The sequence below is a fragment of the Vicia villosa genome, unplaced genomic scaffold, assembly GCF_029867415.1.
Source record: "Vicia villosa cultivar HV-30 ecotype Madison, WI unplaced genomic scaffold, Vvil1.0 ctg.000113F_1_1, whole genome shotgun sequence".
Lineage (NCBI taxonomy): Eukaryota > Viridiplantae > Streptophyta > Magnoliopsida > Fabales > Fabaceae > Vicia > Vicia villosa.
The window spans coordinates 1498642-1513364 of NW_026705021.1; the positions used below are offsets into that span (position 1 = coordinate 1498642).

A 14723-nucleotide genomic window follows, 5' to 3' on the forward strand; every position below is an offset into this window, starting at 1 on the left:
GATGCATTCCTCGGTCAGATGGTCGTGACTTTTATGGTATTTGCAGTACTTTGATTTGTCGGTTCCCGGCCTTGCGGGGTTCGACTTCGGGGGCCTGATGTTTGATTTCTTGAAGTCGGTGTTTTGGCATTCGGCCAGGATCCTCTCCCGCGAGGTGTTCAGAGGGGTGTAGTCGTTGAAGCGACCAGATGGTCCTCGGCGCTCTTTGATGTCGAGAGATCTGTCGTCTTTCCTTTTTTCATGCCCTCGCTTCGAGCTTGGGTGCTCATAGTTTGAACTGCGAGCGGCGTCACTGCCTCGCGAGGCTTTGATGGCAGCAGCCTCTCCTTCCTCGAACGCGATGAAAGCTTGAGCTTTACGAAGGAGGGCGTTCATGGAGTGGACCTTCTCAATCTTGATGGCCTTCTTAAAGTCACTGCCGGGGAGAAGTCCTCGTTCTAAGAGGTATCTCTTCATGTAGTCTTCTGTTTGTACTTGGACGGCCTCCTTGTTGAACCTATCGAGGTAATCCCGAAGAGGTTCGTTGGGCCCTTGTATCACGGCCTCGAGATTGGCCTCTGATTTCGGTTGTCGTCGGGAGGCTGTGAAATGGCTCAAGAAGAGTTCCTTGAGGTCGGTCCAGGAATGGATGGAGTTGGGACGGAGGTTTCTATACCAAGTCATTGCTCCCTTCCTGAGGGTGGTCGGGAAGATGCGGCACTTGATAGAGCCCTTGATATTCAAGTCATTGCTCAATTTGAATTATGCTTTCATTTTTCACACGCCGTCCAAACTTTACTTTTTTTTTTTTATTCATTACAATATATTAGATACAGGAATTAGGTACAATTAGATATAAGTTAGTGATGCGTTACTCTAATTAGTTAGTTGGTATTAGACTTTTTAACTAAGCATGTTGAGGTTACTAGTGAAACCTCAAATATCAAATCATTATTCCATTACTTTTGTCTCTTTGATAGGGATGTTTATATCGATACAATGTTGTTTCAAAATCAAATGCATGTGTGGTTTTTTTTTTTTTTTTGAAAAGGCTAAGAAATATATTAATAGGATACACAGCATAAGTTATGCCATGATAAGTTATGCCATGATGCTGGTACAAGATTACATTTATATATAGTGCTAACAGAAGCCAAACATTAAACTTCTAAGACCACCATTACAAGTATAATTAGACCACAAAAATTAAACACGCAGCAGCAAGACACACACCGATCTACATCCAGAGGTAAAGTGTGTGAAGGGTAGGAGATTGAGATAAATGAGAAGGTGAAGTTTTTAGAGAAACATATGTTTGGAAGAAGAAAGGTGGCTTGGGAAATTGAACAAAAGTAAGCAATAGGTAAATGATTGAATCACGTAAACTACTTTTCTTGCTTTTATTTTTCAGGTTTTGGAACAGCTGAGTGTGAATGATAGGAGAGCTTGGGTAATTATATTATGTAGTTTATGGCTTAGTCGCAACATCTGCAACACCTTTGAAAAAATTATCCCTGTTTGGGTTAGTGTCATTGAAATTTATGATTATATTTAATTTATTTATTTTTTCTATTTACTATTTATGTGCATGTTTGGTTTGGTTTTTGGAAAAGTCAAAAGTAATTTTAGAAGTGTAAATTGATTCGGGGTGATTTTAAGATATTTGGTTAGACAAAAGTAAAATTGATTTCGTCTCTAGAATTGATTTTACTTGAAGCTAGAATTTGTAGCTTTTGCCTCCAGAATTGACTCTGGATGATTTTTACGCTGTAATTTATTATTCAATTCACTTTTACATAAATGTATTCAAACATATATCAATTATGCGAAACTCAATTCTGATAAAGTCAAGGGTTAATACTCATTTACCCTTGCCATATAGGCGAGTTTTGATTTACCCCTTTAAAAAGAAAGTTTTGGATTATCCCCTATAATTATAAAGTTATAAGTCTTTTTCCCCTTAAGAGGAAAAATTACCCCCTTGAAAATATATTTTTTTGATTTACCCCCTGATTTTTACACACTTAGGGGGTACCCAAAAATTACAGGGGTAATCCAAAACTTTTTTTTTTAAGGGGGTAAATCAAAACTCGCATATATGACAGGGGTAAATGACTATTAACCCTAAAATCAATTCTATCAAACTCAATTCTGCTAGAAAAATTTCTGTCTACTGCCAATCCAAACACACCCATGTCTGATACCCATATGACAGTTATACAACACATGTCCAATAACTAAGACAAGTTTTCTTTAAAAAAAATTGTGTTTTTCCTTTCCTCAACACACTTTATACATTTTCTAGACAAATCTCACACACGAGTAAAATGGTTAAACATTTATCGAAACAATATTAATTAAAGACATTAATTTTGATTAGAATATTTTTAATTCTTTTGATATTAGATGAATAAGTAAAACTCAAATACTATGTCATATATAGCAATGTCGGTGTCCTAGATTTTTGATATATTGATATCGGAGTGTCCGTGTTCGTGTCATAAAACAGTATTTCTGTCGTAGTCTGTGCTTAATAGATCTCTAGAAGGTATTGAATAATGTTTGGGTAATGATGTTATGGAGCTTATGACTTAATTGCAACCACAAGTTATGGAACCACAATATTTAATTGTTAGCATTTATATTAGATTTTGATGTACATTTTCTGACCTCCAGGCATTTATCATTACAAGTCTTGATACCACTTAGTCAAAAAAGAGTCTTGGCAGTTGGTCCTATAGAAAATTGGAAAGAAAAGTATTTAAGAAGCCGCCACCTGCCCCAGTCAATAGTGGCCATATGACCTGGTCATGTTCCTGATTTTTTTTCCAATTCTCCATTCTTTAATTACTTTCCATAAAAGCCTGTATAGTAGCAACATACAATATCACTAAACAACAATCATAACATCACACTTGCAAGAGTAGAGTAATGAAACATATCATCATGCCAATTCATCTTCAATTCTTGATATCAGTTTTGCTGTTCCTCTCTGTGCCAGTTCTATCCCAACTTGACCACCTCATGTTTGCAGGATTCAAGGATGTTGATCCCAACAATCTAACCTTGAATGGAATTGCAGAGATAGAGAAAAACGGCATCATAAAGTTAACAAATGAAACAAGCAAATTATTGGGCCATGCTTTCTACTCTCAACCTATTCAGATAAAGAATTCAACAACTGGTAAAGCTTTCTCCTTTTCTTCATGTTTTGCTATTGCTATTGTTCCTGAGTATCCTAGACTTGGCGGTCACGGCATGGCTTTCACAATAGCACCTAGAAAAGATCTCAAGGCTTTACCTATTCAGTATCTTGGTCTTCTCAATTCAAATGATGTTGGTAATTTCTCTAACCATCTTTTTGCTGTTGAGTTTGACACTGTTCAAGACTTTGAGTTTGGTGATATCAATGATAACCATATTGGAATAGACATCAATAGTTTGCAGTCAAATGCATCTGTTAATGCAAGCTATTACACTGATGATTCAACTTTACAGAATCTTAATCTCAAAAGTGGGAAACCGTTTCTTGTTTGGGTTGATTACGATTCTTCATCGGATCTTATTAGTGTTACACTTTCTCCAACTTCAACCAAACCGAAAAAACCATCCTTGTCTTTTACTATGGATCTATCACCTATTTTTCATGATACTATGTATCTTGGTTTCTCTGCTTCAACTGGTTTACTTTCTAGCTCTCATTATGTTTTGGGTTGGAGTTTCAAAATCAATGGACCAGCACCTTTTCTTGATTTGTCTTCACTACCGCAACTTCCACAGCCAAAGTCGAAACAAACTTCTTTGATAACCGGTGTTTCAGTCACAGCTTGTGTTATTGTATTATGTTCTATAGCAGTTTCTATTTACCTTTTCAGAAAAATCATGAACGCTGATGTAATCGAAGCGTGGGAGCTTGAAATTGGACCACATAGATACTCCTATCAAGAGCTTAAGAAGGCTACAAAAGGCTTCAAGGAGAAAGAGCTACTCGGGCAAGGCGGTTTCGGAAGAGTTTATAAAGGGACATTACCGAAATCAAAAGTCCATGTAGCTGTCAAGAGAGTTTCACATGAATCAAAACAAGGGCTGAGGGAATTCGTATCGGAAATCGCAAGCATAGGCCGGCTTCGCCATAGAAATTTAGTTCCGTTACTCGGATGGTGTCGTCGTAGAGGCGACCTTTTACTTGTATACGATTTCATGGCGAATGGAAGCTTAGATAAATATTTGTTTGAAGATTCGGAAAATGTGCTAAGTTGGGAACAAAGGTTTAAGATAATAAAAGGGGTTGCTTCGGGCCTTTTGTTTCTACATGAAGGGTATGAGCAAGTGGTAATACATAGAGATGTTAAAGCTAGCAATGTGCTGTTAGATTTTGAATTCAATGGAAGATTAGGTGATTTTGGATTGGCCAGGTTGTATGAACATGGTGCTAATCCAGGAACCACAAGAGTGGTAGGAACATTAGGCTATTTGGCACCAGAGTTGCCTAGAACAGGAAAGGCTTCAACAAGCTCTGATGTATTTGCATTTGGCGCGCTTCTGCTCGAGGTTGCTTGCGGAAGAAGGCCCATTGAGCCTAAGGCATTACCAGAAGAGTTAGTGTTGGTGGATTGGGTTTGGGATAGGTTCAAAGAAGGAAGAGTACTTGAAGTAGTGGATCCTAAAATGGATGGTGATTTTGTTGAAAGTGAGGTAATGATGGTGTTGAAATTGGGATTGATGTGTTCAAATGATGTTCCTACTATAAGGCCTAACATGAGACAAGTAGTTAGGATTTTGGATGGAGAAGTTGAGTTACCAAATGAAATGAGAAAGCCAAGAGGTGTTGAACCACAAGAAGGATTTGATGAATTCTTGCTTGCTCTTGGAACTTCTTCTTCATATGAAAAGACAAATTCAAACTCCTAGGTTGTATATAAAGACAAGAGTACTATCTCTTATGCTAATTCACCCAATAACTTGGTAATGTAAATACCCGTGAATGATCCGAGACTGTGCGGTGTTGGTTACCACTTACCCCTCTCTCACTCTCATACATTTATGTAAATTTGTAATCTATTTGTAATGCTAAATTCTTCCTGTCCTTATAATTGTTCAATATCTATGCCTTCTGAGATTTAAATTAATTTAAGTTAAAACTCACATAGCTTAAAGGAAAACTCATTTTACATCATAAAGCTACTTCTATTAATTTGTTCAGAAGTGAATCTAGAGCCAACAATGTAGATCGAAACCTTGTGCCTAATTTTGTCGACAATAAGAACAATGATAAATGCATAAGAAGAACAGTAGTGAAATCATTCGAAAAAAGTACCTAAATTTACCAACAGCATCACATTATCAGCATTTTGCAATTCATTAAAACATATACTAATTCAATCTAAAAACAAGTTTTGTAATCAAACATTTCTTGTTCCACTGCATTTGATTCCTAAACATATCTAAACCAAAAATTAAGAAAAACCAATTACCAAAGTCTCTACTTCATGATCTTGAAGTACTTGTATTTGTCTTGTTCTTATGCATTTCATCGTTCTCCTTCAACCTATTCATCTCGGTCTCATATTCTTCAAGCTCTCTGAACAATGAACCCAAGTGCATGGTTGAGAAATTTCTTGACTTCACAATAGTTCTAACCTTCCGCTGCCACTTCCTACTCAAACATCTCAAAACTTTGTTGACCAAATCTTCATTCGAAATTTCTTTTCCCAACGAAGCAAGATGATGAACAACATCATAAAACCGCATTTCCATATCGCGTATCTTCTCACCATGCTTCATCCGAAATCTCTCATATTCACCGGTTAGACGGTCAATCTTAGCCCTTTTGACTTCACCGGTCCCCTCATAGACATTTCGCAAAGTGTTCCACATTTCTTGAGCAGTCTTGCAGTTATGGTACATAACAAAAGAAAGCACATCATTACTTATGGCACAAATTATCCAGTTTTGTGCCCTCGAATCATGATGAACCTTTTTCTCCTCCTCATCCGTCCATAGCTCTTTCGGCTTTTCGATAGTCAAGCCGTTAACCGTAGAGTGGGCACAAAGGGACCCTCTTCTATGGCAAGCAAGGCATCAAAATCAAAAGCCCCAACGTAGGCTTTCATTCTATTTTTCCAATAATGATATTTTTCACCGTTGAAAAAAGGGGGTCGTTGTCCATAATCATCATCAGAATCAGAAGAGATGTTTGAGGCCATTACAAACCCTAAAATTAGAGACGAGGAGGTTAACAATAAAGTTACAAATAACGGTGCAAAATGTTACATGAGTTATATTTTCATAAAAGGAAGCGGAAACGATACCTGTTGGAAGAATATGGAAGAATGTGAAGATGGCGCACAGAGAATACGTAAGTAAGGAAGTAACTCACATCATCACATGGGAATCTTTATAATGTTTGGATTTGGAATTCAAAATTTTAAAACATTTTAAAATTTGAAAAATTTAAGTTTTTTTTTTTTGACAAGGAAAATTTTAAGTTATCAATTGAAATTCTATTTTTGAATTCTTTTGCTTAGAAGAATTACTTGCGTTCAGGTTCAGGCGGGCACGCCGCTTTCTTTAATGCGCAAACGGCGAGTAAAAATATAAACGGTGTTTTATATGTGTTAACTTTTTATTTTAATTATAATTATTTATAAAATAAAAAAATAGAATAAAATAGATATAAAAACTGCAGTTAGTAAAAAGACTTTGAAGTAAAAATTAAAATAGGCTACACTAAAATTATGTTTGCCTTAATATATATAATAATTATAGATTATTTATTAAAATTTTAATGTTATTTTATAAATTTTAATATTTTGAGACTAAATTAAAAATTTGGAAAATAGGGACCAAGTTGTAATTTTAAAATTTTTAAAGGAACTAAATTGTAAAATTATTAAAGGATTAATTTGTAATTTAAAAAAAGTAAAGATAATATCATAAATTTAAAAAAAATATATATGAGAACCAATTTGTAAATTTTGAGATAGTATAATTTAGGGGTGGCAAAACGGGTCGCCCTCTCCGCCTTAAGCCCGCCAAAAACACAAGCGGGACGGGCATGCCCGCCAAGTAAAATGGGCATAAAAATCATGTCCGCTCCGCCAAAATGATGGGTTGGCGGGCGGCGGGCTTACCCACCTATTTTTATTTATATATTTTTTAATTTTTTTAATAGATTAGTAGTTTTTTACCTTTTAATTAAATTTTTCACTTACTTTTTAAAACAATTTTTTATAAAAACAATTTTTTAACAAATTTTACTTAAAAAATATTACATATATATACAAATAAATATATAAATAAACCATCAAGAATTGGAATTATTAGAATTAACTAAAAAAAGTGAATTTTGGAAGAGGGGCGGGCTTTGGCTGGTGGCGGGCACTGGCGGGGAAGGCTATGGCGGGCGACGAATTTTGCGGGGCGGGCTTTGGCGAGCGGCAGGCCTAAAATCCCAACCCAACCCGCCATTTTTTGGCGGGTGCGCGGACCGGCCCGACGGGTCACAATCCGTTTTGCCACCCCTAGTATAATTAGGGGTGGCAAAATGGGTGGCCCGCTCTGTTTAGGTCCACTCTGTTTAAGCCTGTCCAAAAGCGGAATGGGGCGGACTAACTTAGATGTCTGAGCTCAAAAGTCAAGTCTACCCCGTTTACTAACGAGTTGGTGGGTTGGCAGTCCAGCCCGCTAATTTTTATATTTTATAATTTGATTTACTACATAATTTACAAAAATTTTAATTAATACCAAAAAGGTCTATAAAAGATTTTTTTAACCACACACAATAGAATTTTAACTTGTCATATAAGTACAAACAGTTCAAAAAATAAAATAAATAAAGATCAATTACAGAAGAAAAAAAACTTAAGCACAATAAAAACGTATCAAAATAAATAAACAATACATATCATTCTAATCCTTTTTAAAAACTAACTACTAAAAGAATCCGATTAAGAATTTACACAACACAAACAACGATAATAATTAAACTGCATAATATATCATAATGCATAAAATAGTAGTGCATAAAATATCAACACTTGACTTTCTCACTGTTTACATTATATAGACTCTCATATTGACTGATTCCTTAATAGTTAAATCCTAAAATTATCAAATGTATACACTCATCAAATTCTTCATTTTCTTAAAATTAACATTTATTTTAAAGATAACATATGAGCAATTGTATTGACAACTTAATAATTATGCATGTCATACAATTGTTTTTTTATTACAACTTTTTTTAATCAACACATGTATTAGAGAGTTATAGAAATGGCGGGTCAAACGGACTAATCCTGCGGACCTGGTCCATTTTACCACCCCTAAATATAATGGTATGTGATTTTACATTCACGAAATAAAAGATAATTTCAAATTTTTTGATTTTTATGTATTATTTCAAAATCATGTTTTCTTGTATATTAACACAATTTCCTTTTCTTAGAATTAGCATCTATTTCTAAAGATAACATATGAGTTAATGTATTGACAACTTAATAATTATGCATGTCATACAATTGTTTTTTATTTCAACTTTTTCCAATCAGCACATGTATTAGAGAGTTATAGAATAACATTACAATTATAATTTAATTTGTATGTATAATAATTTAGAATACAATCAAATCAACATCATCCTACGAGAAGAGTGTTGTTTTGATTCTAAGTAAAAAAAAAAAACAAAAAGTCTGCAGGAAAAATCCGCCCCGCCCGCCTTGGCCCACTTTTTTTAAACGGGTTAGGCGGGACGGGCCAACTTAAGGTACCGAGCCGAAAACCTCAGCCCAGCCAGGCAAAAATGACAGGTCAAACGGACCGACCTTGCGGGCCTAGGCCATTTTACCACCCCTAAATATAATGGTATGTGATTTTACATTCACGAAATAAAAGATAATTTCAAATTTTTTGATTTTATGTATTATCTCAAAATCATGTTTTCTTGTATATTAACACGATTTTTTTATAGAATTTAATTAAAATATACTGATGGTGAAAAGAAGTTTTATACAGGAAATGAATCTCAACCGTTAATCTGTTAAAATTAGTTGACTTTATTTTAATTTCAATTAAACTAATTCATTTGAGTGATGATGAAGCATTGATTGATTAAATTTTTTTATTTGTATTGGAATGATACTATGGTTACTGGAAAATAATATAAAGAATGTCCCAAGATTCATTAAATCTCTAAAATTCTAAAATTATATGATTTTGCAATTAATTTATATTTATATTAACATATGTGCAGGGGCGGAGCCAGGATCAAAATCCAGGGGATTCCCATGATGAAAATAAAATATACAAAAAATGTACGAAAAATTAATGACAAGAAATATGATTATATTACTTAATAAAAATGTACTAGTATTTCAATTACAACTCAAAAATAGAAAACATTCTAGTCTAATCGTAAATGCATTCTTCTCTTGTTCATACCTTGGAAACGCTTGATGATATCCATATCATCGATTGTATTAAACACCTCTTTCTTCACAAATTTCACTAAGCAATCATTTAGACATGAATTAGCCATTCTACTTCTCAACTCATTCTTAACATATTTCATCCCCGAGAACACTCGCTCAACACTTGCAGGCGCCACCAGTAAGGACAAAGCTAGTTTGACAAGTGTATACACAAACCTAAATGTCTTATGCTTCTTTGTTTGAACAAGAGTCCTACAAAGTTACGAGATGCCAGTCAAATTGGAAAAGTGATTGTCCATCTTGACACTCTCAATATAAGTCTCCAACTCACTAGATAATTCCTTATTTATAAGATCCTCAAAGTCATTTGGGTACAATCTTGCCTATCTCACAAGTGATTTGACGTCAAATGATTCAAATGAATAACAAGGACTCAAGCAAGCAACACAATTGATCAACTCAGTATTTTTAGGTGTAACCCAATCATTCAACTATTTCAATACCTCATCTATGACATGTAAGAAGCAATCATTCTTGAAATAATGAAAATTTGTAACAAAAGGAGCAAGTCGTTTGGATTTATTATCTTTCACATACCGAGACTCCATGTCAGGCACATCAATTTCAACATTACCACAAGAAGCCACAACTTTCTCATAAAGTGTTTCCCATCCACCATCTCTAAATTCTTGCAACTTTTTCATGCATATTTGGACAATTTTCATGGCATGCACAATATCTTGATCCCCCTTTTGCAATGATTGTGACAAATTATTTGTCAATGATAAAATCTCAACCATTAAGTGCAACATAACCACAAAACTAAAAGTTTGCATAACAAGTAACAAACTTTTTGGTTCACCCTTAGAATGACTATCACTTTTCAAACACTTCAATAATAGGAGTAAACAAATCAACAAACCTATTAAGAGTTCGAAAGTGATATCCCCAACGTGTATCACCAGCTCTTGCAATGGACAACACTTGATTTAAACCAGTACTAGTTTCCACCAATTCTTTTTCAATTAGATTTGCAAAATGAGCAACTTGTTTATTCCGAAGTAGAGCTTGTCTTTTGTTAGATGACCGTAAGAAAGTAACAATACGAGACACTTCACAAAAAAACCAATCAACATCTTCACGCTTTCTCGCTATTGAAACAAGAGCCAATTGAAGTTGATGACCAAAACAATGGACATAATAGGCTTGCAGATTTTGCTTTTGAATCAAAGTCTTCAAACCTTCAAATTGACCAGGCATATTACTTGCTCCATCATTGTATAAAGTTTCAATTGATTCAATTGGGTTGAATTCGAAATTGCAAATGGCATCACCATTATCACATAGTTTCAATGGATTAAACTAAGTTGAATAAAAAATTTGATAAATAATAGAGAAACTTATAAGAAGAGAGATATTGATGCAGTTGCTACTTAGATTAGGAGTGTTGTTTTGTTAAACCTAAAATACCAAAGTGTAGTAAAAAAAGGGTTAAAAGAGAGGAGGATAAATTAGTAAAAAAATTAAAAAGTGAAGGGTATTCTAGGGGATACCCAATACCCCTCTGTCTCCGCCCCTGCATGTGTGATTATATTTATTTTAATTGTGTTGGATAGGTGTAATATATATATATATATATATATATATATATATATATATATATATATTGATCTTTACGAGCAGAACAAATGGCCGACAATCTTGAGGCTTGAACTTCTAGGCGGCTGAGAGAAAAAAGATGGTTGTACCTGCAAGGCACTCTGATGCCAAAGTAAGCGTTTGGAGAACAAGGTACAATAGAAAAGTGAGAGAATTTGGGTTGAAAAGATATTACCTTGCCCTTTAGGATTAGAGGGCTATTTATAGGCTAGTTATATGAAAAGGACTCCATCTTTTGAGGGCCCACGCGTGGTTTCCAGCCAAGAAACGCGGATAACTAGCCGTAGTCGAGCACGAGGCTTCAGAGTGCCCGATTACATCTTGTGTTTGCCAGGAATAGGCCGGGGAAGGCTGTCGCATGTGCGGACCAGAATGCCTTGGGCCAAAGAATGGATTGGCCCAATTGGAACAATTGGGCCAGTCCAGAACAGGAGCCCCCCAAGTCGTTGCTTCCGACCGTGGGAGTGACGACTTTAAGGAAGCTAGGCAGAGGAAATCTACTGGGGAGATGGACCTGGTGCCTCCAATCGGGCCAAGAAAGTACGGGGAAAGGGATGGTTAGGTCGGGAGCTAGGAGGCGTGTCTCTTGGGAGTTAGCTGTTTGAGATATGTGTCGCATTTAATGCAAAATGATGACTAGTCTAGTCGTACGCTCTTAGGGTTGATGATGACCCTTCTATTCACAGAGGTCACATGCGGTGCGCGTGACGTTTCTAGGCGCCTATAAATACTTTGAATTGTCTTCTTTTTCAAACTTTTCAAGCCTGTTCCCTATGCGCTTCTTCTCCCGTCGCCGACCACGTCTTCCTCTGTGACATTTCATCAGCTACAGTCGTAATCTTCATCAGAATCATAATCGTAAGTTTACACCTTCGTTTTGTTCCCTGTTCTTTTTTCATTTGACTGCCTAGAGATGTATGAATGCGGTTAGGGTCAGGTTTTTAGCGTGACTTTAGATGTAAGTTATGTGGTTTGTTGGTGGTAGACGGTTGAGAAGACTGGTTTCTCCTCCGTTGACGATTGTGAATTGGTAGGCTATTTGTTGTGAACTTAGCTTCTGCTTCACTGATTATTTTTAGGGATTCTGTGTTTCCCGTAGCTTGTTTTTAGGTTTGTCTCTGGAAGTGTTGCCCTAGGGGTAGTGTGTATGTTTAGCCCGAGTTAGCGTGAAAGGCGTTTTGCTCGACGACCAATATTATTTTATTTTACTAATTAAAATAATTCCACTTATTATTCTAATTATTCTAAAATACACCAAAATTCATCAATACACCTAAGCATCACGCAAATCACCATGACATCACATGAATCATCAAGACATCACATAATTCATCATAATCTCAAACATCACAGATCATCATAAACCATAATAAGGACTCAACATATCATCACATTTTCAATACTTCAGAATGACTCACTACGCCAAATTTAAGCTACTAAAGCGCAGCTACTAAAGCGCTTTTAGCAAAAGCGCTCTCGTAGGGTTCGCTAAAAACAAAATTAATAAACAAGGGAAAATGATGCAAAAAAAGCGCTCTGGTAGGGGGGGTATGAGAGCGCTTTCAAAAAGCGCTCTGGTAGGGGGGGTATGAGAGCGCTTTTAAAAAGCGCTCTGGTAGGGGGGTTATGAAAGCGCTTTTAAAAGCGCTCTTATAGGGTGGGTGCTACGAAAGCGCTTTTGGGATAAAAGCGCTCTGGTAGGGGGTGTTATTAAAGCGCTTTTGAAAAGCGATCTGGTAGCCCATTTAAAAAATTATATATTTTACAAACACACGCGTTTTGTTTCAGATCCAAAACACGCGAAACCCTAGCATAGAAGAGAGAGAGAGAGAAAGAGGAAGAAGCTACACTCCCTCGCCTCCACCCCGTTACAGCCGAAGTGGAGGCGGAGGAGGAGGTCGCAGTCCAAGTCCCCGTCGCCGTCACCAGTCTTCTTGTTCGCAACCTCCGCCATGACTGTAGGCAGGTTTCTTCTCCTTTTTCATCAAATCTTTCATTTTTTTCCTCCAGAATCAACAATTGAAATGGATTGTTTAACATCGTTGTGCATTTTTTGAAATGGATTGTTGTTGTTTATGTTTTGATTGGAATGAAAAGTGAGTATTTAATTGGAGATTAAGCAATATAAAAGTATTAAAAGAAAAATAAGTAGTAGAAGTGAAACATTGAATAAAAAGAGGAAAAGGGTAAAGTGAATCATTCCTGGGCTGCAGGAAACAAATTTTTATTTATAATTTCCCAAAAAAATCCGCAGCTATACCTTTCGAATATTTTTTTTGCAGGTAATTCGTGTTTTTCTAGTAGTTGTATAAATTCACTTGTGAGTATTAGTGAGCATTCAACTGCATAAGTCTTTACTTTTCATGTTAAGGGCATGTTTAGGTGAAGTTATTTTAGCTTATCTGTTGACTGAAGTATGCACTTGTTATGGAAGACAATGCGAAAAGAACTTATGACATTTTCATTAGTTGTTTTAAGCTTATTTTGTTTAGCTCTCTTATTATAAACATTTCATATACAGGACTTGTTTGTTACATATTATAAAAAAAAAAATTTGTTTTATGTTGCTTGTTCAGAGTTTGATCCTTGTGTTGATTTTTATGTTTACTTCGTATGAAATCTTTTGATTTTTCTTGTTATGAATTTTTTTTTATGTTGGAAATTGGAATTGTGCAGGAATTTTGGGTTGGAAATGAAGAGCTTGTCAATCTGTATGAGAAGAGACTTGGTGATGCTGGATATATTCATTTTAAGCTCGGAAGGACTAACAACTGTAGGCAGGTTTCATCAACTTTTACATGATTCAAGATTTTCTATATGTAGTTAGTAATAATCACGTTTTTCTATTGTAGGTTGAGCTTCAAACAGTGGATGGACTGGTAAAGGATAGAACACAATGTGCCCCTGCCGATTATGTTCCATAGAATATGAATCAAGTAATTGTACCCCGAAGTCTTCTGTGGAAGGATCCTTCGGGGTACAGTTATTTGATTCATATTCTGTGACACAATACAACATAGCTCAGGTGACTACTGGTTCTCCACTAAAGCATCAATACAACATAGCTCCAGATAATACAGGAAGCGTACATTGGTTGCATAAGAACTCGGAAGTTGTTTCCCATTTAGTTGTTTTGGTTTAGAAATATGTGAATTGGTTTAGTTGTTTTGGTTTAGAAATATGTATATATGTATTTTGATTTACATTAATGGCATATAATATAATACTTTTTTTGTATATAATCGATATCGATTATAATGGTATATATCGATTTGAAATGATAAATTATAGGTTCATGAAAAAATACTGCCAAAAAATAGTAAATTACAGGTTCTAAAATATTGCTGCCAAAAGTGCAGGTTTAGAAATAATAAAAAGCATAAAAAAAAAAAACGCAACATACGAAAGCGCTTTTGAAAAAAGCGCTCTTATAGGGGTGCCTACCAGAGCGCTTTTTCCTGAAAAGCGCTCTTAAAGGGGGGCCTACAAGAGCGCTTTTTCCAGAAAAGCGCTCTTATAGGGGGGGCCTACCAGAGCGCTTTTAAAAGCGCTTTCGTAGCCTATGCCAGCGCTGGCTTTGGCAGCGCTTTAAAGCGCTGTTAAAGGCAAAAAAAAGCGCTTTTAAAAGCCTTGCGCGTTGTAGTGACTCATAGA

At 35.7% G+C, this 14723-nt stretch overlaps 1 protein-coding gene across 1 annotated transcript; it reads left to right on the forward strand.

Annotated features, from left to right (window-relative positions):
* Positions 1-2692: 2692 nt before the first annotated feature.
* LOC131624287 (L-type lectin-domain containing receptor kinase S.4-like) lies at positions 2693-5448 on the forward strand. The gene has a single exon (XM_058895235.1). The coding sequence runs from the start codon at positions 2911-2913 to the stop codon at positions 4888-4890; it is 1980 nt and encodes a 659-aa protein (XP_058751218.1). The 5' UTR covers positions 2693-2910; the 3' UTR covers positions 4891-5448.
* The last annotated feature ends 9275 nt before the right edge of the window (positions 5449-14723 follow it).